At 40.5% G+C, this 17,621-nt stretch overlaps 1 protein-coding gene across 2 annotated transcripts in view; it reads right to left on the bottom strand.

The window, feature by feature from the left end:
* The window catches only part of PACRG (parkin coregulated), a 544,801-nt gene that overhangs the window by 17,590 nt on the left and 509,590 nt on the right, over positions 1–17,621 (bottom strand). The window contains exon 5 of one of the 2 annotated variants that reach the window (XM_077120797.1): positions 6,710–6,807. The exons of the other annotated variant lie outside the window; for it this stretch is intronic. Within the exon in view, the coding sequence (XP_076976912.1) occupies positions 6,725–6,807 (83 nt within the window). The 3' untranslated portion in view covers positions 6,710–6,724. Of the gene's footprint in view, positions 1–6,709; positions 6,808–17,621 lie in introns of those variants that run through there. 2 annotated transcript variants of the gene reach the window in all.

Raw genomic sequence — 17,621 nt, 5'->3', positions numbered from 1 at the left:
TTTGATCTCTATCCTTTTTTTTTTAAGCGGTTGCTTTCACTTAAAATTTTTTTTTATTAGAGAAGTGGGTTTATAGAACAATTGGCATAAAATACAGGATTCCCATATACCACCCCACTACCAACACTTGAACTGATGAGGAAAATTTGTTACAATTGATGACAGCACTTTTTTGTATTTATATTCTTTTTTTTTGCAGTAGTTACATTTGTTACAATTGATGAAAGATTGCTAAAGTAGCACTATTAACTATTGCTCATAGTTCTTTTCCCCAATATTCCCAATCTATTATTATTATGTTTTCATGCATGTCTTTATTTCATTACTTATCTACCCATTCACTGGGTAAAGGGGGTGTTAGTCACAAGGCTTTTACAATCACACAGTTGCAAGCTAGGAGCCACATCGTTTTACAACCATTATCGATGATCAAGGCTACTGGATTCCAGTTTAACAATTTCAGGTATTTTCTACTGGCTGTTCTGATGCACTAGAAACTAAGAAGGAATATCCATATCACGCGTTAGGAGTCACAGTTATTTGTTAGAGCCTAGCTTCTCAGTTACACTCCTCCCTCTCATCTGATCACCCTCTCAGTATTCAGGGATCTCTGGGCAGTGACAAGTCTAACCTCTGCTGGAAAGGGGTGTCGACTTTATGGGGTGGAGGAATGACACCGGTTGATGTTCCTGGGGAGATGGGTGCCTCTGGGCTTCAGGGTTTATCTGGCATTGGAACAATCTGGAGGCCTTAAGTTTATGAACAAAATAAACTTAATAGGAAAAAGCTTTATAGAGTCTTAGATCCCAGGATATTCTTTAGGGTTTTCAGGAACCTAAAACCTGGTGGGAGCTTGGCATACTGTGGCAATTTGCAATATCTGACTATAGTTGCCATAAGAATAACCTCCAGGATGACCTCTTGACTCTATTTGAAATCTCTTAGCCACTGAAACTTGATTTCTCTCCCTCCCTTTTGCCAAGAAGGCATCGTTGGTCCCATGATGCCAGGGCCATACTCATCCCTGGGAGTCAGTCCCATGTAGGAGGAAGGTGAGTGAGTTTATTTGCAGAGTTTGGCATCTGAGCAACAAAAGAGGTTCTCTGGGGGTGTCTCTTGACTACCTACAAGCAGACCTAGCTTTGCCGTTACTGAAATAAGTGTCATAAGGGCAGGCCTCAAGATCGAGGGCTTGGCTTATTAAATTCAGAGTCCCTAATGCTTGAGAGAATATCAGTTTAATAGTTCCACATTTTTTCTCCAGTCTTTCAAGGGACTTTGCAAATACTTTTTTATTTTCTTCCCCAAATATTCTGGACTGTATCAGGGTATTATAATAACGTGTAAAGAATAATAAGATCTCCTTCCCTATTCCAGGTTCCATGTAATTAGTTTGTTTAAATAAGCTGACCAGTTAAATTAGTGTTGGATGCTTGCTATTATTTAAAATAATAAATGCGAATGCCTCTGTGCCTAATTTACAGAGTTGTATGAACTCAATGAACCAACTTTTATTAAGTTCATGGCTTAAAGCTCGACAGTTATTGGGTGCTCCATGAATGTTAGTTTCTCTCACTTCCCTAATAAAGTCAGTTCAGGAGCTTAAAGTGGGCTCACTGATGCTACAAATCTGCCCATTTTACAGATGAGTGAGTTGTCAGGGACGGGGTTTGATGCCAGGCCTGTCTCAAGCTGGAGCTCGAGCTGCTTCCACCACAACCTGCTTCTCCTCTAAAGGGGACCAGGCTCGGGGTGGCGCAGACCCAGCTGCCTCAGAGATTCCCTGTACCTGACTGTTCATTATTTGGTCTCAAAAATATTTTGCTCTATGTCGCTCTTCTTCCTGTATCCAATTCAAGAAGAATTAAAAAAAAAGACAAAAAAACAAAACAGAACACAAAAAGTTTTGGGTGAAACTAGAATTTATTTAGAGGGGCCTTTGTGTGTGTGCGCCCGCAGCCTACCATAGTGAAGAAACCTGCACTATTTTATATTGAACCATATGACACTGCGACCATCTTTGACCTAGAAGAGTGTCAAGTTCACATGGTAGAACCTAAATTTTAATCCTTACCATATGGCAGGCACTGCGCTAAGCACATTTTGTACCTTAGTTTATTAATTTTAATTCCACATTTTCCCCAAAACAGCCTTGTGAAGTTGGCAATGTCACTGCCTACATTTTTAAAGAGGAAGTAAAGAAAAGTTTTAACTACCATATGCAAAAGAATCAAGTGGCTTTGTGGAGATTCTCACCAAGAAATTCAGTTCTGATATATAGGAAAAGAAGACAAAATGAAAAGAAATTGTCATTTTGAACCATTTCTTTAACAATGGACGCATTATTCAACTAAGTGAAACTGCTTTCCTTCTAATTCTAACGTAGCTTTGGATTATCCATGAAATTAATAATATGCAAATTATAATTTTGAGTCACTGTAATTGGCAAAATTTATATGCAAGGAGAGATATGGTTGTTGGAAAATTTAATGTAAGAAAAAATAGATCTGGTGTTTAAAAATACTTCTGTCTTTTTCAAATTTTCTCCAATGGTTCGCTTTAGCTTGAGCTGCCATTTTCCATTTGGGGAAAACTGAAGCCAACATTGCCAATCTGATTTTTATTGAGTAATTTTTATGTAACTTTTATTTTTAGTAATTGTCTTTGCTTCTTCATAAAAATAACTTGTTTTCAGGGACCATCTTCACTAAGTCCAAGATATTTTCCCTTGTAATATGCTTTTTTCACCCCTGTAATATGCTTTTAAAACTGCTTTATAAAATTTTTCCGTAGGGGATACAAAGCAATGTTATGATGACAGAATTGTTTTACTCCCATGCAATTTCATATAAATGTACATAAAGCAATATTATTACAGATTAACTTTTTTATGATATTAAATTCTCATTAATATATTTTAATGTTTTATGAAACATTTTAATACAAAGAAGTACAATTTCCTCATCTATTTTACTACAATTGCATTTTTTGTTTTAAATCATTTTCATTAAAATATCTTCTGTTTCCCAACAACAAAAAAAAGAAGTTAATTCACTTTTTTTCTCAAAGAAATAACTGTGTCATATTCTGTAATTGCTATTGGGGGTATGCGGCTAGATATTATCTTGACAAAAATAAAAACCAGGTTGAAATTGGAAACTTGGAAAGTACTCGATATTGTTACTAAACTTTATGAAAATACAGCAAAATATATTTAGCATTGTAATGTTCAAAATTATCACTTACGTCCATCACATACATTGAAAAAAATCACTTTTTTTAGATCTTTATGCACTTTTCAAAAAACGGAGTAAAAAACTAAAACATAATCTCACAGCACAGTGAGTTGTGAGCCTCTATTTTTAATACATCTAGACATAACCTATATTAACCTGAAATGCTTTTGACTATTTATGTTAACGTTCTACAACCGTCACGTGAATTGTCATTCTTTTTATTTGTGATCTTGTTATATCATCTTCCTAATTCCTTCACTCTTTAGTGGAAGATTGAAGATTGAAGATTGAAAACACCAATTTTAGTTACACACCTTTCTGATCTGACGGAACATGGACAGAGGCAGTAACTGAAACCTCCCACAGTTGGTGGCGTCACTCTCAACGGCCCAGCGATCTGATGGAGACAGCTGCTTTGGCATGGCCAGCCACGGTCTTCTATCACGCAGAAGTGAGCATGGAAGGATTCATTAGATTGTTGATTGTTGTACTTTGTAAAGCCTTTGTGACCACCAGGGTTGAGACAAAGACTGGCTTTGGGCCTCGAGATGTCCCGGAGCGCAGAGTAAATTTTGGCACGTGCCCCCCCCCCCCCCCCCCCCCCACCGCTTGCCCTGGTGTGTGTCCACATGCAGTGCAGTGAGCGCGGCAGGAAGGAGTGAAGGCGCTTCTATTCTACCATCGGAGCCAAAATTGATAGTTCATTACTGATGATTGCTCATGACCTAAGTGCCATTAAAATCTCTAAAAAGAACAAGATGGTTCACAGGCTTCTTCTAGAAACTTCGCTTGCTGTTAAACTTTTCATATTAAGAATAAAGGGAAGTTACGGAAAACCTTTTCTGGTGACTTAAATAATTCATTGGTACGCTAGGGAGATTTTTCTGCATTAGCATTATGTTTAATTTTGCATTCAGGATCAATCTCTATCTGCTTCTATTCTTGAAAAAAAAATCTTTGCAAAGGTGTGTGATTGCACACGTTTCAGTGAGTCCTGTTCAGAAGGTAAAATCACATCTGTCTTTTATAATAGTAAAAGGCATGGAGATAGAAGTTTTTAAAGGGATTGGAAGAAATAGGATGTTGAATTAATCTGGTTTACATTGCTCATTATTTTGCGAGACTATTAAGGTAGCCAATTAGCCAGGGAGAAGACATTTCTATGAATTATGCACTATTTCAAACAAAGACATTGGCCCAGAGAGTTTCCAAAAACATTTCCTCCTCCATTCTGAATGTATTATGCTTTATTTAAGTGAAAAATGTGTTCCATGAAAAATGTAAGACATTGGATCATGTTACCAAACGAGTTTGGACCTGCCACTCATCAAAAACGTCAGAAAAACTGACTCCACCTGCCCTTTCCCTCCCCGGCACCCCTCAATGTCGAGGCCCAGCACTCCCCCCCTTTCTGTAGCCTTTTGTCCCTGCTGCTCTGCTTCTCAATGCCTCGCCGTCACAATAACCTCTCCTCCTATCTTCCCGCCTCCGGCCTTCCACCCGGTCAGGTCCATCCTTTCCGACCAGCTAACCCACCCGACAAGAACGCAGCTCGCCTGACATTTCTCCAAGTTTCTCCACGCTTCCGGGTGACGCACGGTGCGGAGAGGACGGACAGGCGACGTGTGGGTGCTTTGGCCCGCGGGCACCACCCCAGCGTCCACCAGATTAACCAGCTGTCTGAGCTGGCTGAGCAAGTTGCTGCATCCCAGTCGGCCAAATGGGGAGAGTGAACTGCCAGGGCTAGTACTGGCTAAGGTCAGCGATGCGCAGCCGGGGAGGCATGGCCTCTCCTGCAGGCGCGGCCACCCTCTCCTGTGGGCACTGACACCCTCTCCTGCCGGCGCTGCCTCCGGTTTTATCTAGACGGGTCTCACACTGGAGCTTATTTCGTAAGGACAGCATGGCAGGACTAGATGAACTGTACGGCTTTCTCAACTGCCATTAAATTCTATCTCAAATATAATCTCTATCATTAAAGAAATTAAAAACTGATATACCAAAATGAAGAATTGAGGAAGCCAAAGACAAACTTACCAAAGACAAACTGACACACATGTAAAGACAGAAACATAACTACTCTTATAAACTGTAATGTCCTTAAGTCAAGTGCCTTGGAAATATTCTGGAAAAGGAGCCGCATAAAGAAAGACGCGTCTAACTGACCAGGTCCTAAAGCATCTAATGTCAAATTGGGGAAGTCAATAAATCAAAACCAACTAACCACCAAACCAAAAAAAAATTCACACTATAAAAAACATAAGCATATAATCTGGGACAGTTACATGTCTTTGATCCACAAGAAACAAGACAATGTTTAGTGGGCCCCTTACAGAACTTGGGGTAAAATATCAGTGTCCTGAGTTCACATTTGTCAGTCTATTTTCCAGTGACCATTTCCAGCATCCCATCTCTACGCCACGGTCTAACGTGACAGCAGAGTCACTGCCGACCTTGGAACCTGAGTTCCCCCCAGGAAGGACTGCCTTTATCACTGGTTTCTGCTTTTACTGGTTATACGGTCTTCTGCTCTTACTGCAGTAATCCACAGTTAATTGTGCTAATGAAAGGAAGCAGCCGAGTAAGTCACCCTTGAAGAAGAGATAACCCTGAATTCATTTGTGTTTCTCTTTGGAATGCATTTTATGGTTTTTGCTGCATAGGGACTAACCCAGTGTTAGTAATTTTTGGTATTATATAAAATGAATTTATATTCCCTGAATATTCTGGGAGGGTAATCAGGCAAAATTATTAAGTGTTTGGTGGTGTAGATATGCAGTTATTCTGTGATAAAAACTTCTCTATGAATTTTGTTCCTTAGATACTCAGGAACTAATTTTATGCTAAAATTTCAGGTAAGGTGCTGCATAAAGTGACTCAACAGCATAAAATCTGGCAAGGTGGAATTTTTAGTTTTATTAGTTCTCACTTGGAGCTGTGACAATAACCAAATTCTTCTGTACTCATTTAAAATTTTAAATGTAGGATAATGCTCATAATAGCTATTAGCTATGGAGTTCTTACCATGTGGTGTGCACTTTGTGGACATAAAATCTAATTCTCTCTACAGTCTTGCATGGCAGATCTTATTACCCTCATTTTACAGGTGGGAACACTGAGGCTGGGAAACTGCAACCAATTCCACCCTCACACTGCAGGTCAGATGAGCGGTAGGGCCTGGCTTGGGCCCGTGGCTGTGGAACTCCTTCTACTCTAATGCATTGCTTTGAATTTCTAGGTTACAAAATGCCACACACAGCAGATTACGGAAGAAAGGCCCTTGTATAACAAGGCCAATTTTATCATTCTTGTTACTGAAAGTGCAATACAATTTCTTTTTCTGTTCTTCACACCTATTTTTTATTCATTTTTTAAATGAGAGAATTGTGGGTTTACAGTTGATACAATTTGTTTTGTTTTTTTGGTTTTGTTTTTGGGTGCATGGTCCGGGAGTTGAACCCGGGTCTCCCGCATGAAATGCGAGCATTTTACCTCTGAATCACCCGTGCACCCAGTCGATACAATTTTGAAGACGAATCAGGTGACAGGTCCACTTCAAACACCTTTAGTGCTGGGAATTAAAAATACACAAGATGAAATTACAATTAAGAAAAGCAGCTAAGAATCAAGGAGCGACTATGCCTAGCCATGATCACAAGTGGAACACAAACTCTTAAAAAAGAAAGATCCAGAATAAATGTCATTTCAATAATGCCTAAAGTCTGTGAGGAAAGGAGAAAAGAAGGAACCAAGAGGCCTAGTCTCTCAAAATACTTCCCTTAATTTTTTTTTCTTTAATGTGGTTTTATTGAGATTTGTTCACATACCACGCGGTCCATTCAAACCATACAATCAGTGGTTCACAGTATCATTGCACAGTTGTGCATTCATCACACAACCTGCCTTAATTTTTAAGAAAGCAACAAAGCAAAAGAAGTAAAGAGTGCTGCTATGGTATATTGTGAAATCTTCATGACATCTAAACCCCACCCACCTCACCGCCTCCCGGCTAAGGCGGGGCAGGTGACACAGCCAGCCCCCAGGAAAGCAACGTGCCTGCGTCACCTGCCCCGGCCCAATGGCAGTGCCAATGAGTGAAAAAGCCCAGGGCAGAAGGGCTGGGTAACTCATATTTCTGATATTGTTTGGCCAAAAGCGTCTATTTCAAGTATCCAAACAGCATCCCGGGAAAATCAGTTGGACTGGGAGTGTTTCTTTTGGGGTGACTATTTAAGAGAAAGCCAGAATTGAAAAAAACGGGTAAGAAACATAGACCTCTGAAGGGGTCCCAGAGCTAGTTCCCGTCCGGGTGGCGGTGGCGGCGTCATAGGAAGGGGCTCGCCCACTCGGCTCGGGGCGCCTGCACTACAGGGCTGCGAGTGGGCGAGGCCCACGGAGCCAGAGGAGTGGGGCGGGGGCTCGGGGGGGCCGGGGTGTCCAGAGCTGCACTGCGGGGCGCCCGGGAGGCTGCAGCCTCGGGGTGGGAAACCTGGCCCCAATGGGCCGCTCCTGCTGTGTGCTGCGCCCCTGTCCCTTTCGTGAGCCATGTTAGGATAGCCAGACATGCCCAGATAACTCAGGAACACAGAGGGACCAGGGCTTAAAATGCCGACTTTGTGAAATGAACAACGCGCTCGCGCTGTCCTTTCCGACCTGCATGAGATACCGGAGTAAACGCGGCCCCCCAGTTCCTCTCCTTCACCGTCTGGAATTTGTAACGTCCTCTCTCCTGGCCGGAATCCCTTAGGTTCCAAGGGGCCACCCACCCATAAACAGAGACTGTTTTAAAGTTGGAAGGCAGCTATGCGTGCTCCATCTGCAACTCGGAAAGAAATAGAGCATCAGGCTTCCAGGCAAAACATACGCTTTTTTTTAAAGTTACCTGCTTGTGGAGTGTTTTCCCTCTGAAGTGTTTCTAATTTGGGTGGACGGTGGCGTGGGTCTCAAGGAGCAACACGCTGCATTGCAGATGACCAAGGATCATATAGAAAGCTCGGAATTCGTTGTATTTCTAACCGTAACACTAGTTCCTCAGAACTAGTTCTGATTGCCGACTCTATAATTGGCTTGAGGGTTCTGAGACTGAATCGCCAGTTCTCCACGGAAGTAAAGGCTTTAAATATTTTAAAGGGTTTATATTAGTAGTATGGTCTTTTAAGAGTGATTTTCTAAATCCAGTTTTAGAACCTAAAATTTCATTTGCATTTCTGCCTCTCCAATATTCTACAGAATATGTCTATCATTATGTGTAGTAAACATAAATGTCCTGCTTTATGAATCAATGATAAAGTATGTATTATTTTCCTAAAAACAGACAATAAATATTTATGGACAATTCACACCAGTTTTATCATCCATACCAATTGCAACAGATATGAGTTCATCATTCAGCCTGGAAGATTTTCTAAAACACTGAATAATGAGCTCCCATCCATTCCAAAAGACACGGACTATAAAATAGTATGAATTGTCAATAAATAGTTATTCCAATGAAATATTATATTCACCCCTCCACTACCACAGAGATAGATCATGTTCCAAAACGTGCATAATTTTATAGATGGAAGAATCATCTTTAAAAGTGATTTACAGGCCGGAACCACATAACACAGCACTTTTCCTTTAAATGCAGGAATGAAATTCGTAGCGGGAGCCAGCCGTGCTCCCCTGCACGGGAAGCCGAGCCCTCCACCCAATGCGCGCTCGGGTCCACAGCGAGGCTCGTGCTGGAGCGGACAGGGAAATCCCACCAGCGGCCGGCGGAGCCCCCGCGGGGACCGCTCCTTGCCAGGCGCTGGCAGGGCGTCCCCAGCGCTGCGCTGCACAAAGTGGGCGCTCCGTCCCGGCCTCGGCCTCCGCGGCGCCTGCCTGCGCTGGAGCCGCTGTGCTTCCTTTGCCTTGCTCTTCCTCTCCGCCCTGACTCCCGGGTGGGCGGCGGCCCTCACGCTGCGCAGTGACTTCTTCGCCACCATTGCCCCCCACCCCCCACCCCCAACCCCGCCTGGTGACAGGGTCTGAGCTGAGCACCGAGGAGACGGTGGTTGGCAGGAAAGACCACGGCGACAGGGATATTAAAAACAGGCATCATCCGGACATACGTGGGTTTGAGTCCAGAGCACCACAAATACAGCAAGAATTGGGAAGAGGCAAATGGCACAAATTTGTTGGTTTCCCAGCGCATATGAAGTTTACACCACACTGTCGCCTATTAAGTGTGCAATAGTATTATGTCCCAAAAAAACAAGGTCCATGCCTTAATTAAAATGTGACACCAAGACAGGGAGCGAGCACGTGCTGTTGGAAAAACTGCGCCATAGACTTGTTCCAGGCAGGGTGGCCGCGGACCTTCACTTGGTAAAAAACTCAATATTTGCAAAGCTCAGTGAAGCAGATGCACCGCAATGAGGTATGCCCGCTGCCAGTTGCTGAGCAGAGAACGCAGGGGCCTGTCCTGGGGTGGGAGTGGGGGCTCCCGCCGGTGGGAAAGGGAGTGAAAGCACACCTGGCCAGGAGGCTCGTTGGAGCACAGGCCCCGGGGCGGGAGAGAGTTGGCCTTGCTCAGAGGCTGAAAAAGTCCAGCAGAGCCAAGGAAGAGGGAGGTGGGGGAGGGGGTAGAGGGAATTGAGAAGACCCCCAATGGATGGAGGCAGGAGTCAGGGAGGCTGGACAACGAGGACCACAGAAGGAGGCCAAGGGACACTCTAAATGGCAAGCAACACGATTGATTTTGCATTTTGGCTACTGTCTGGAGGGGACAGCCATAAGGAAGACACAGGGCTGTCCAGGAGAGCCTTGAGGACAGGAGCTTGGTCTCGGGTGACAGGGGAATGAAGACTAAAGCATGAATGTGAGAGATATTTTGGGAAAGAAAAAATTGATAAAACTTGGTGCTAAGTTTGATAGGTAGAGTGTGAGGGGGCATCCAGATTTCTGGCTTGTCCAAACGGAGAGATGGCATTTAACAGGGAGCACTAAAGGAGGACTGAGTTTCGAGGTGGAGGGAAAAGCCCAGTCCACCTTTGGAGAGGGTCTGGTTGAATCCTGGGAGGCACTTACACCCCTGGGTCCCAGACACCCATCATGGGGCTGCCCGTCAGTCATGGTGCAGCAGTGCTCTGGCCTTAGATTTAAGGCTATTCAAGGCAAGATGGGATTAACTACTCCAGATGGTTAGTGAACAGTGCTTCAGCAACTGCTGACATCTCTCCTTCCTAACCGAGAGCTCCCTCAGCCAGACCACGCTGCTCCGGCCCTGGGGGGAAGTGCATGCCTGGGAACTTTGTGCAGGGATGGGATAGTGATAAGAGGATGGAATGGAGAAAAACCACTCCTCGCTAAGGAACCAGATGATCTACAACTTGCGTCAGTCCAGCTGCTGGTGTCTCTCGGCCCACTGCAACCTAAACATGTTTGTATATGACATGGCCAGAGGGGGAAGGCAATTTCTTAGGTTATGTACAGCTTTATAATCCTGCAACTGTGTAAATAAAAAAAATTTTGAAATGAATCAGACTCTTTACTAAACTCTGTTTAAATTTACTTTTATTAGAAAATCCAATATCATTGCATCTTGATTTCCTAATATGAAAATAACATCAACTTAATTGAAATGCATATCCATTTCTTTGTTCAGTTTCTTTGGCCATCAGTTCCAAATCTTTTTGGATATATAATTACCATTTATAAATCTAAAGAGCTGGAACCTACACCACAATTTCCATATCTTTGAGTCAAGCTCTTTTTGGAAATCATAAGTTCTATGTACCTGATTAGAGAATTCAGATATAAAATATGAATCTGTCCCCAAGCAGACCCTTAAAACCCAATTCTTTAAAGTTATGACTGTCTCTTTACATGAACCTCACACACATTCATGAACTAGGTGTAGAGAAAGCACCTGAAAAATAACCTTCCAATTAATAAAAAATTTGACTTTAATTTTCCTTCACAAAAATTATAATGCTGTATAGCACTGACATTATAATGTCATATAATAATGTGCATTGCATGCTCAAAACTGATTTTTAAACTATGCATACACAAATTACACAGAATGCTAAGAATTAGTAGTGGAAAGCATTTTATAATGTATTTCATTTCACCAAGCTAAGAACTTCTTTTGTTTGATAATAGCCACCGAAACCTGCACATTTACACAAAATTCACAGCAAGCTCAGGCCTTCGGAGTGAGGGCTATTGGAAGACCAGCATAATTGTAGATGGGCCTGATGAGGGAGCAAAACCTTGGGTTTGCAGAAAGAACTTTCTGCTTTGAACTCATTTTCATCTCCAAGTGGAAATGAAGAAGAGTATATGATTGGATGGTCTGAATCTTCTCACAGTGGAATCCAAAATGATGAAAAATTCATTTTCTTTTATAAAAAGAGAAGAGGAATAAAGATTTTTGTTGAGAGTGAATCTGAGATGTATGAGGTAGCATTTGAGTCAGGGCTTCTGGACCAAGGAGTTTGCTTGGATTTTTACTTTTTGGCTCTAATAGCACAAGCCTGACCTGATGATTATGTGGAGGGGCAGGGAAATTCCCTTTTCTTAAGTACTACAGCCCCGTGTGCACAGTGACTTTAGGATAATATGTGCATCACCTCGTAAGCTTCAAATTAATATTTAGTGTTACTATGGAGGTGTTTCTCTCCTATGGTGCCTTAAAATTAACAGAATGTTTTATTCAGTGAGGGAGGGAAATACAATTGCACGTTTTCTTCCAAGTGACTCAAACAAGAGTTTTTTAAAGAAAAAAAAATGCCAGTATATCCAAATGAATGCTTGTATTCCTAAAGATTTAATCTGCACTATTATTATTATTAATTTTTTTAGCATACTAGAAAAACTTGATTTGCTTACTCTGGGCCTGATACTCATCTAATTCCATCTGAAATATTTAAGTGATTTTTTTTTTTTTTTACCAAGAAAGGAAAGAATGTTGTCAATATATTGGTTAAAGTTAACTAAATTTGAAATGCATGCTAAAATTGGGTAGGCTTCATTTCTTTTCCTGTGCTATTAAATTACTAGATCAAAAGTTTAGTCCAATGTAGCTTGACTCATGTGCAGTGTATTTCGATTGCATATCATTGTTCTGTGAATGCTGTGTTTTTCTTCAAATTGGTAATTATTGCATATGAGTTGTTTAAATTTTGTCTTCAAAATGATGAATTTGAAGGTTCATTTTCTAGTGAGGCTGCTATAGAGTTCTGCTTCAGAGATTAAATGTACACTATCAAGATTCCAAATAGCAAAAAAGATCAAGATTTCACCCTGATTTTCAACTGTTGTTACTTTTAGGTCTCGAATCACAGTTTCTTGATTTGTTCTGACCTTCCAGTCCATTTTACATAATCCTGTGCATTTAAACTTTGCAATGGGCAGCTGTAATCATGTCCACTGCTCCCGCCCTCTATGCACGCCCCACCCAAGAGGCTCTGAGAGCTGCGTTTAGAGCAGAGATTCAAATCTGCAGCCAGGAATTCAGGTGCTTCCTTGATTGTAAGGATCAGATGTGACTTCTTCCTCCAGTTGTTTTTTCCTACAACCCACCTCACTACGACTCAAATCCCAGGGTCGAAGAGACCCGGTGCCCCCATCCATGCATTGTGTTTTGCTCGCACTGGTTCCTGCACCAGAAACATCCCACTTCCATCTCCAAACCCTCTTCACTCTTCCCATCTCAGTTCAAGTGGTACCACTTTCTCGATCCTCTGACTGGGAAGAAAACCTTCCTTCACTTCATATCCCCTAGTAATTGCAAGTCTAATACTCATAACACTATTTCTTGTCATAATTGTGGTTATATGTGTTATATGATATCTTCTCTTTTAGAGTGAAAGCTACTTGAAATGAGAATTCACTTAATGTTTATCTTTGTTCACTGTGCCATCTGGCTCGGTGTGTTGTACAGGGCGGCCACACTGCCATGTGAGCTAGCATGGGATAACCCCTATAATCCCAAGATGCAATGAAATCACATGTAAGGGACAGGTTCCAAAAAACTTGTTGGGACTACCAAAAAGAGATGGGATCAGCACAGAAGCTGTGCCTGTGGAAATGTGGCAGAGGCCATGTGTAGGGAATGATCGCAAGATGGTCCAAAGGTGGCACAGCCCAGGAAATTTTACAAAATTACATTTCTGGAGGTGACAGTCTCACCCACTAAGTGATAAACCTATGTACCTTATACCCATGCTACAACCAGAGCCAGACAGGGTGGAGCTTGACTGGAAGCCATGCAGTGAGAATCTAGGGAAGACATGAAGAATAGTCAACTGGCCCAGCAGTAGCAGATCTCAGAAACTGCCTCAAAACATTCTTCAAGGAGGTTTAAGGGGTTACCCGGAAGCTAGTAATGCCAAAGACGTATCTTGACGAGCAGGGCTAATGGCAGATGTCTTCCTAGACCAATTTGGTTTAGGGAAGCTGAGAAAATAATTTTCCCCAGATAATTCATTTAAGCAGAAATAATAGACCTTTGTGGATGGAGCCTCTTTCTCTCACAGAATATCCTCCAATTAGCTGGAAATGGTAAGGAATTTACAACAAAAGCTGGCATAGCATCGATGCTGTAAGAAAAAATATGGGAAGGTATAGTGAAACTTACTATAGAAAAATATTCACATATACTTACAGACACAAATTTGCAAGACCAATGAAATTTCAGACTGAACACTGAAATATAACTGGAGGATCTAAAAAAGAAGAGCAAACTAAACCGAAAGTGAGCAGAAGGAAAGAAATGATAAAGATTAGAGCAAAAATAAGTGAACTAGAGAATAAAATAACGATAGAATCAAAAACCCAAAAGTTGTTTCTTTGAAAAGAAAAACCTTTAGCTAGACTGATGAAGAAAAAAGAGAGTATACAAATAATCCAAAATCACAAATGACATGGGAAACACTATTATTAACCAAATTGAAATAAAAAGGATCATAAGAGGATACTATGAACAATTGTACACCAACAAATTAGATAACCTAGATGGAATGTACAAATTCCTAGAAACACGCAACCTACCTACAATGACTCAAGAAGAAATAGATGATCTCAACAGATAATAACTAGTAAAGAGACTGAATTAGTAACAAAAAACTCCTGATAAAGAAAAACCAAAAACCAGATGGTTTCACAAGTGAATTTTATAAAATATTCCAAGAAAAATTAACATCAATCTTGCTCAAACTTCTCCAAAAAGCCAAAGAGGAGGGGATATTCCCTAACTCATTCTATGAGGCCAACATCACCCTCATACCAAAGCCATGTAAAGATATCATAAGGAAAGAGAATCACAGGCCAATAGCCTTTGGGAATATAGATGCAAAAATCCCTCACAAAACACTAGGAAACTGAATCCAAACAGCACATTAAAATGATTATAAACCATGACCTGGTGGGATTTATCCCAGGTAGGCAAGGGTGATTCAACAGAAGTATAGTAATTAATGTAATACACCAGATTAACAGAATGAAGGGAAAAAACACAGGATCATCTCAATTGATAGAGAAAAGGCATTTGACAAAACCCAGCACCGCTTCTTGATTAAAAGTCTTAGAAAACCAGGAATACAAGGAAACTTCTCAACATAATAAAAACATGAAAATCCCACTGCCAATATAATACTCAGTTGTGAAAGACTGAAAGCTTTCCCTCTAAGATCAGGAACAACACAAAGGATACCCATTGTCAGCACTGTTATTGAACATTGAACTGGCTATTCTAGTCAGAACAATTGGGCAAAAAAAAAAAAAGAAATAAAAGGCATCCAAATTGAAAAGGAAGAATTAAAACTTTCATGCAGATAACATGATTCTATCTATATAAGATCTTGAAAAGTTCACAATAAAGCTACTAGAGCTAATAGACAAATTCAGCAAAGTGACAGGGTACAAAATCAACACACAAAAATCTGTAGTGTTTCTGTATACTAACAGTGAACAATCGAAGAGAAAATCAAGAAAAAATCCCATTTACAATGGCAACTAAAAGAATCAGGTATTTAGGAATAAAACTAACCATGGATGTAAAAGACTTATACACAGAAAGCTACAAGACATTGCTAAGAGAAATAGAAGACCTAAATAAATGGAAGGACATTCCATGTTCATAGATTGGAAGGCTAAATATTGTTAAGATGTCATTTCTACCCAAAGTTATTTACAGATTCAATACAATCCCAATCAAAATTCCAACTTCCTTTTCAGAAATGGAAAGCCAATCATCAAATTTATATGGAAGGGTAAGATGCCTTGAATAGCTAAAGCCATCTTGAAGTAGAAGATGATGTTGTAGGACTCACACCTCCTGATTTAAAAACTTATTATAAGACCACAGTAATCAAAACAGCATGGTACTGGCACAAAGACAGACATATAGACCAATGGAATCAAATTGAGAGTATAGAATTAGATTCTTACATCTTTGGCCAATTGATTTTTTTTCAAATTTTAACAAATTTATTAGAAGATGTCATGGTCAGGTTCATGTGTCAACTTGGCCAAGTTGTCGTACCTGTTTGTCTGGTTGGGCTAGTGTTGGCCTGTCTGTTGTAATGAGGACATTTCATAGAGTTAGATCATGATCATGTCAGCTGTATCCACAGCTGATTCTATTTATAATCAGCCAAATGGGAGTGTCTTCTGCAATAAGTAATGCTTAACCTAATCACTGGAAGCCTTTTAAGGAGGATTCAGAAGAGACAGGTTCTCTTTCCGCTTTGGCTGGCGAGCCTCTCCTGTGGAGTTTGTCCAGACCCTCCATCAGAGTTGTCAGCTTCACAGCCTGCCCTGCGGATTTTGGACTCTGCATTTCAATGGTCACGTGAGACACTTTTATAAATTTTATATTTGCGAGTGTTCTCTGCTGATTCTGTTTCTCTAGAGAACCCTAACTAATACAGAAGAGTTGTAGGTTTACAGATAAATCATTGCCAAAATACAGAGTTCCCATACACTCCCCTTACTACTAACACCTTGCATTAGCGTGGCATACTTGTTACAATCGATGAAATAATATTATAACAATTGTACTATTAATTGTACTATTGTCCATGACTTACATTAGACTTCAATGTTTTCATTGTACAGTCCTATGCTTTTTTAATTAAAAACTTTTTTTTATTGGCGAAGTTGTAAATCTACAGAACAATCATGCATAAAATCCAGCTCGCCCATACACTTCCCCACCACCAACATTTGCATTGGTATGGGAAATTTGTTACAATTAATGAAAGCACTTTTCCATAGTTCTATTTTTTTTTAACAGTAGTTACATTTTTTACAATTGGTGAAAGATTATTGAAGTAGTACTATAACTATTGTCCATAGTTTACATAAGGGTATTTTCTCCATATTCTTAACTTATTATTACTATTACTATTTTTATTTCCCATGCATGTCTTTATTTTATTACGCATCTATCCATACACTGATAGAGGGTCTCAGGCACACGGTTCTTGCCATCACATGGTCACAAGACAAAAGCTATATAGTTATACAGTCGTTACCAATAATCAAGGCTACTTGATTATAGTTCAACAGTTTCAGTTACTTCCCTCTGGTTATTCTAATACACTAGAAGCTAAAAAGAAATATTTATGTAATGAGCAGTAGTCATACTCATTTGTTAAATTTTAACTTCTTGGTTATAATTCCTCCCTCTCACTTGATCCTTCTGTCAATTTTCAAGGATATCTGGGCAATGACCATTCTAACTTCTTCATGCTGAAAAGGGGGTGTTGACAGTATGTTATAGAGGAACGAACCTGGTAGATTTTCTTGGAGAGACTGGTACCTCTGGGTTTCAAGGCTTATCTGCCACAGGAACAATCTGGAGGCTTTAAATTTATGAATAAATAAACTTAATAAGCAAAACTTCTATAGTTTTAGATAGAGCCCAGGGTATTCTTTAGGGTTTTCAAGAACACTGTTGGTTGGGGTTTGGCATACTGTGGCAATTTGTAATAACTGGCTGAAGATTGCATGAGAGTAACCTCCAAAATGACCTTTCAACTCTATTTGAAATCTCTTAGCCACTGAAACTTTATTTTGTTTCATTTTTCTTCCCCCTTTTGTTTAAGAAGTCATAGTCAATCTCACAATGCTAGGGCTAAGATAATCCCTGGGAGTCACATTCCATGTTGCCAGGAACGGCTGGTTGATTTTTAATGAGGGTGTCAAGGCCGCTCAATTAGGAAAAAATAATATTTCCCAGAAACAGTGCTGGGAAGCTGGATGTCTATATGCAAAATAATGAAGGTGGACCCCTACTTCACACCAAATACAAAAGTTAACTCAACATAGATCAAAGACCTAAATATAAGAGCTAAAACTATAAAACTCCTACTAGAAAACATAAGGAAGCATCCTTAGAACTTGTGT

Source organism: Tamandua tetradactyla, chromosome 11, assembly GCF_023851605.1.
Source record: "Tamandua tetradactyla isolate mTamTet1 chromosome 11, mTamTet1.pri, whole genome shotgun sequence".
NCBI lineage: Eukaryota > Metazoa > Chordata > Mammalia > Pilosa > Myrmecophagidae > Tamandua > Tamandua tetradactyla.
Note: the sequence above shows the minus strand (reverse complement) of the source record. Positions and strands in the feature narration are given on the sequence as shown.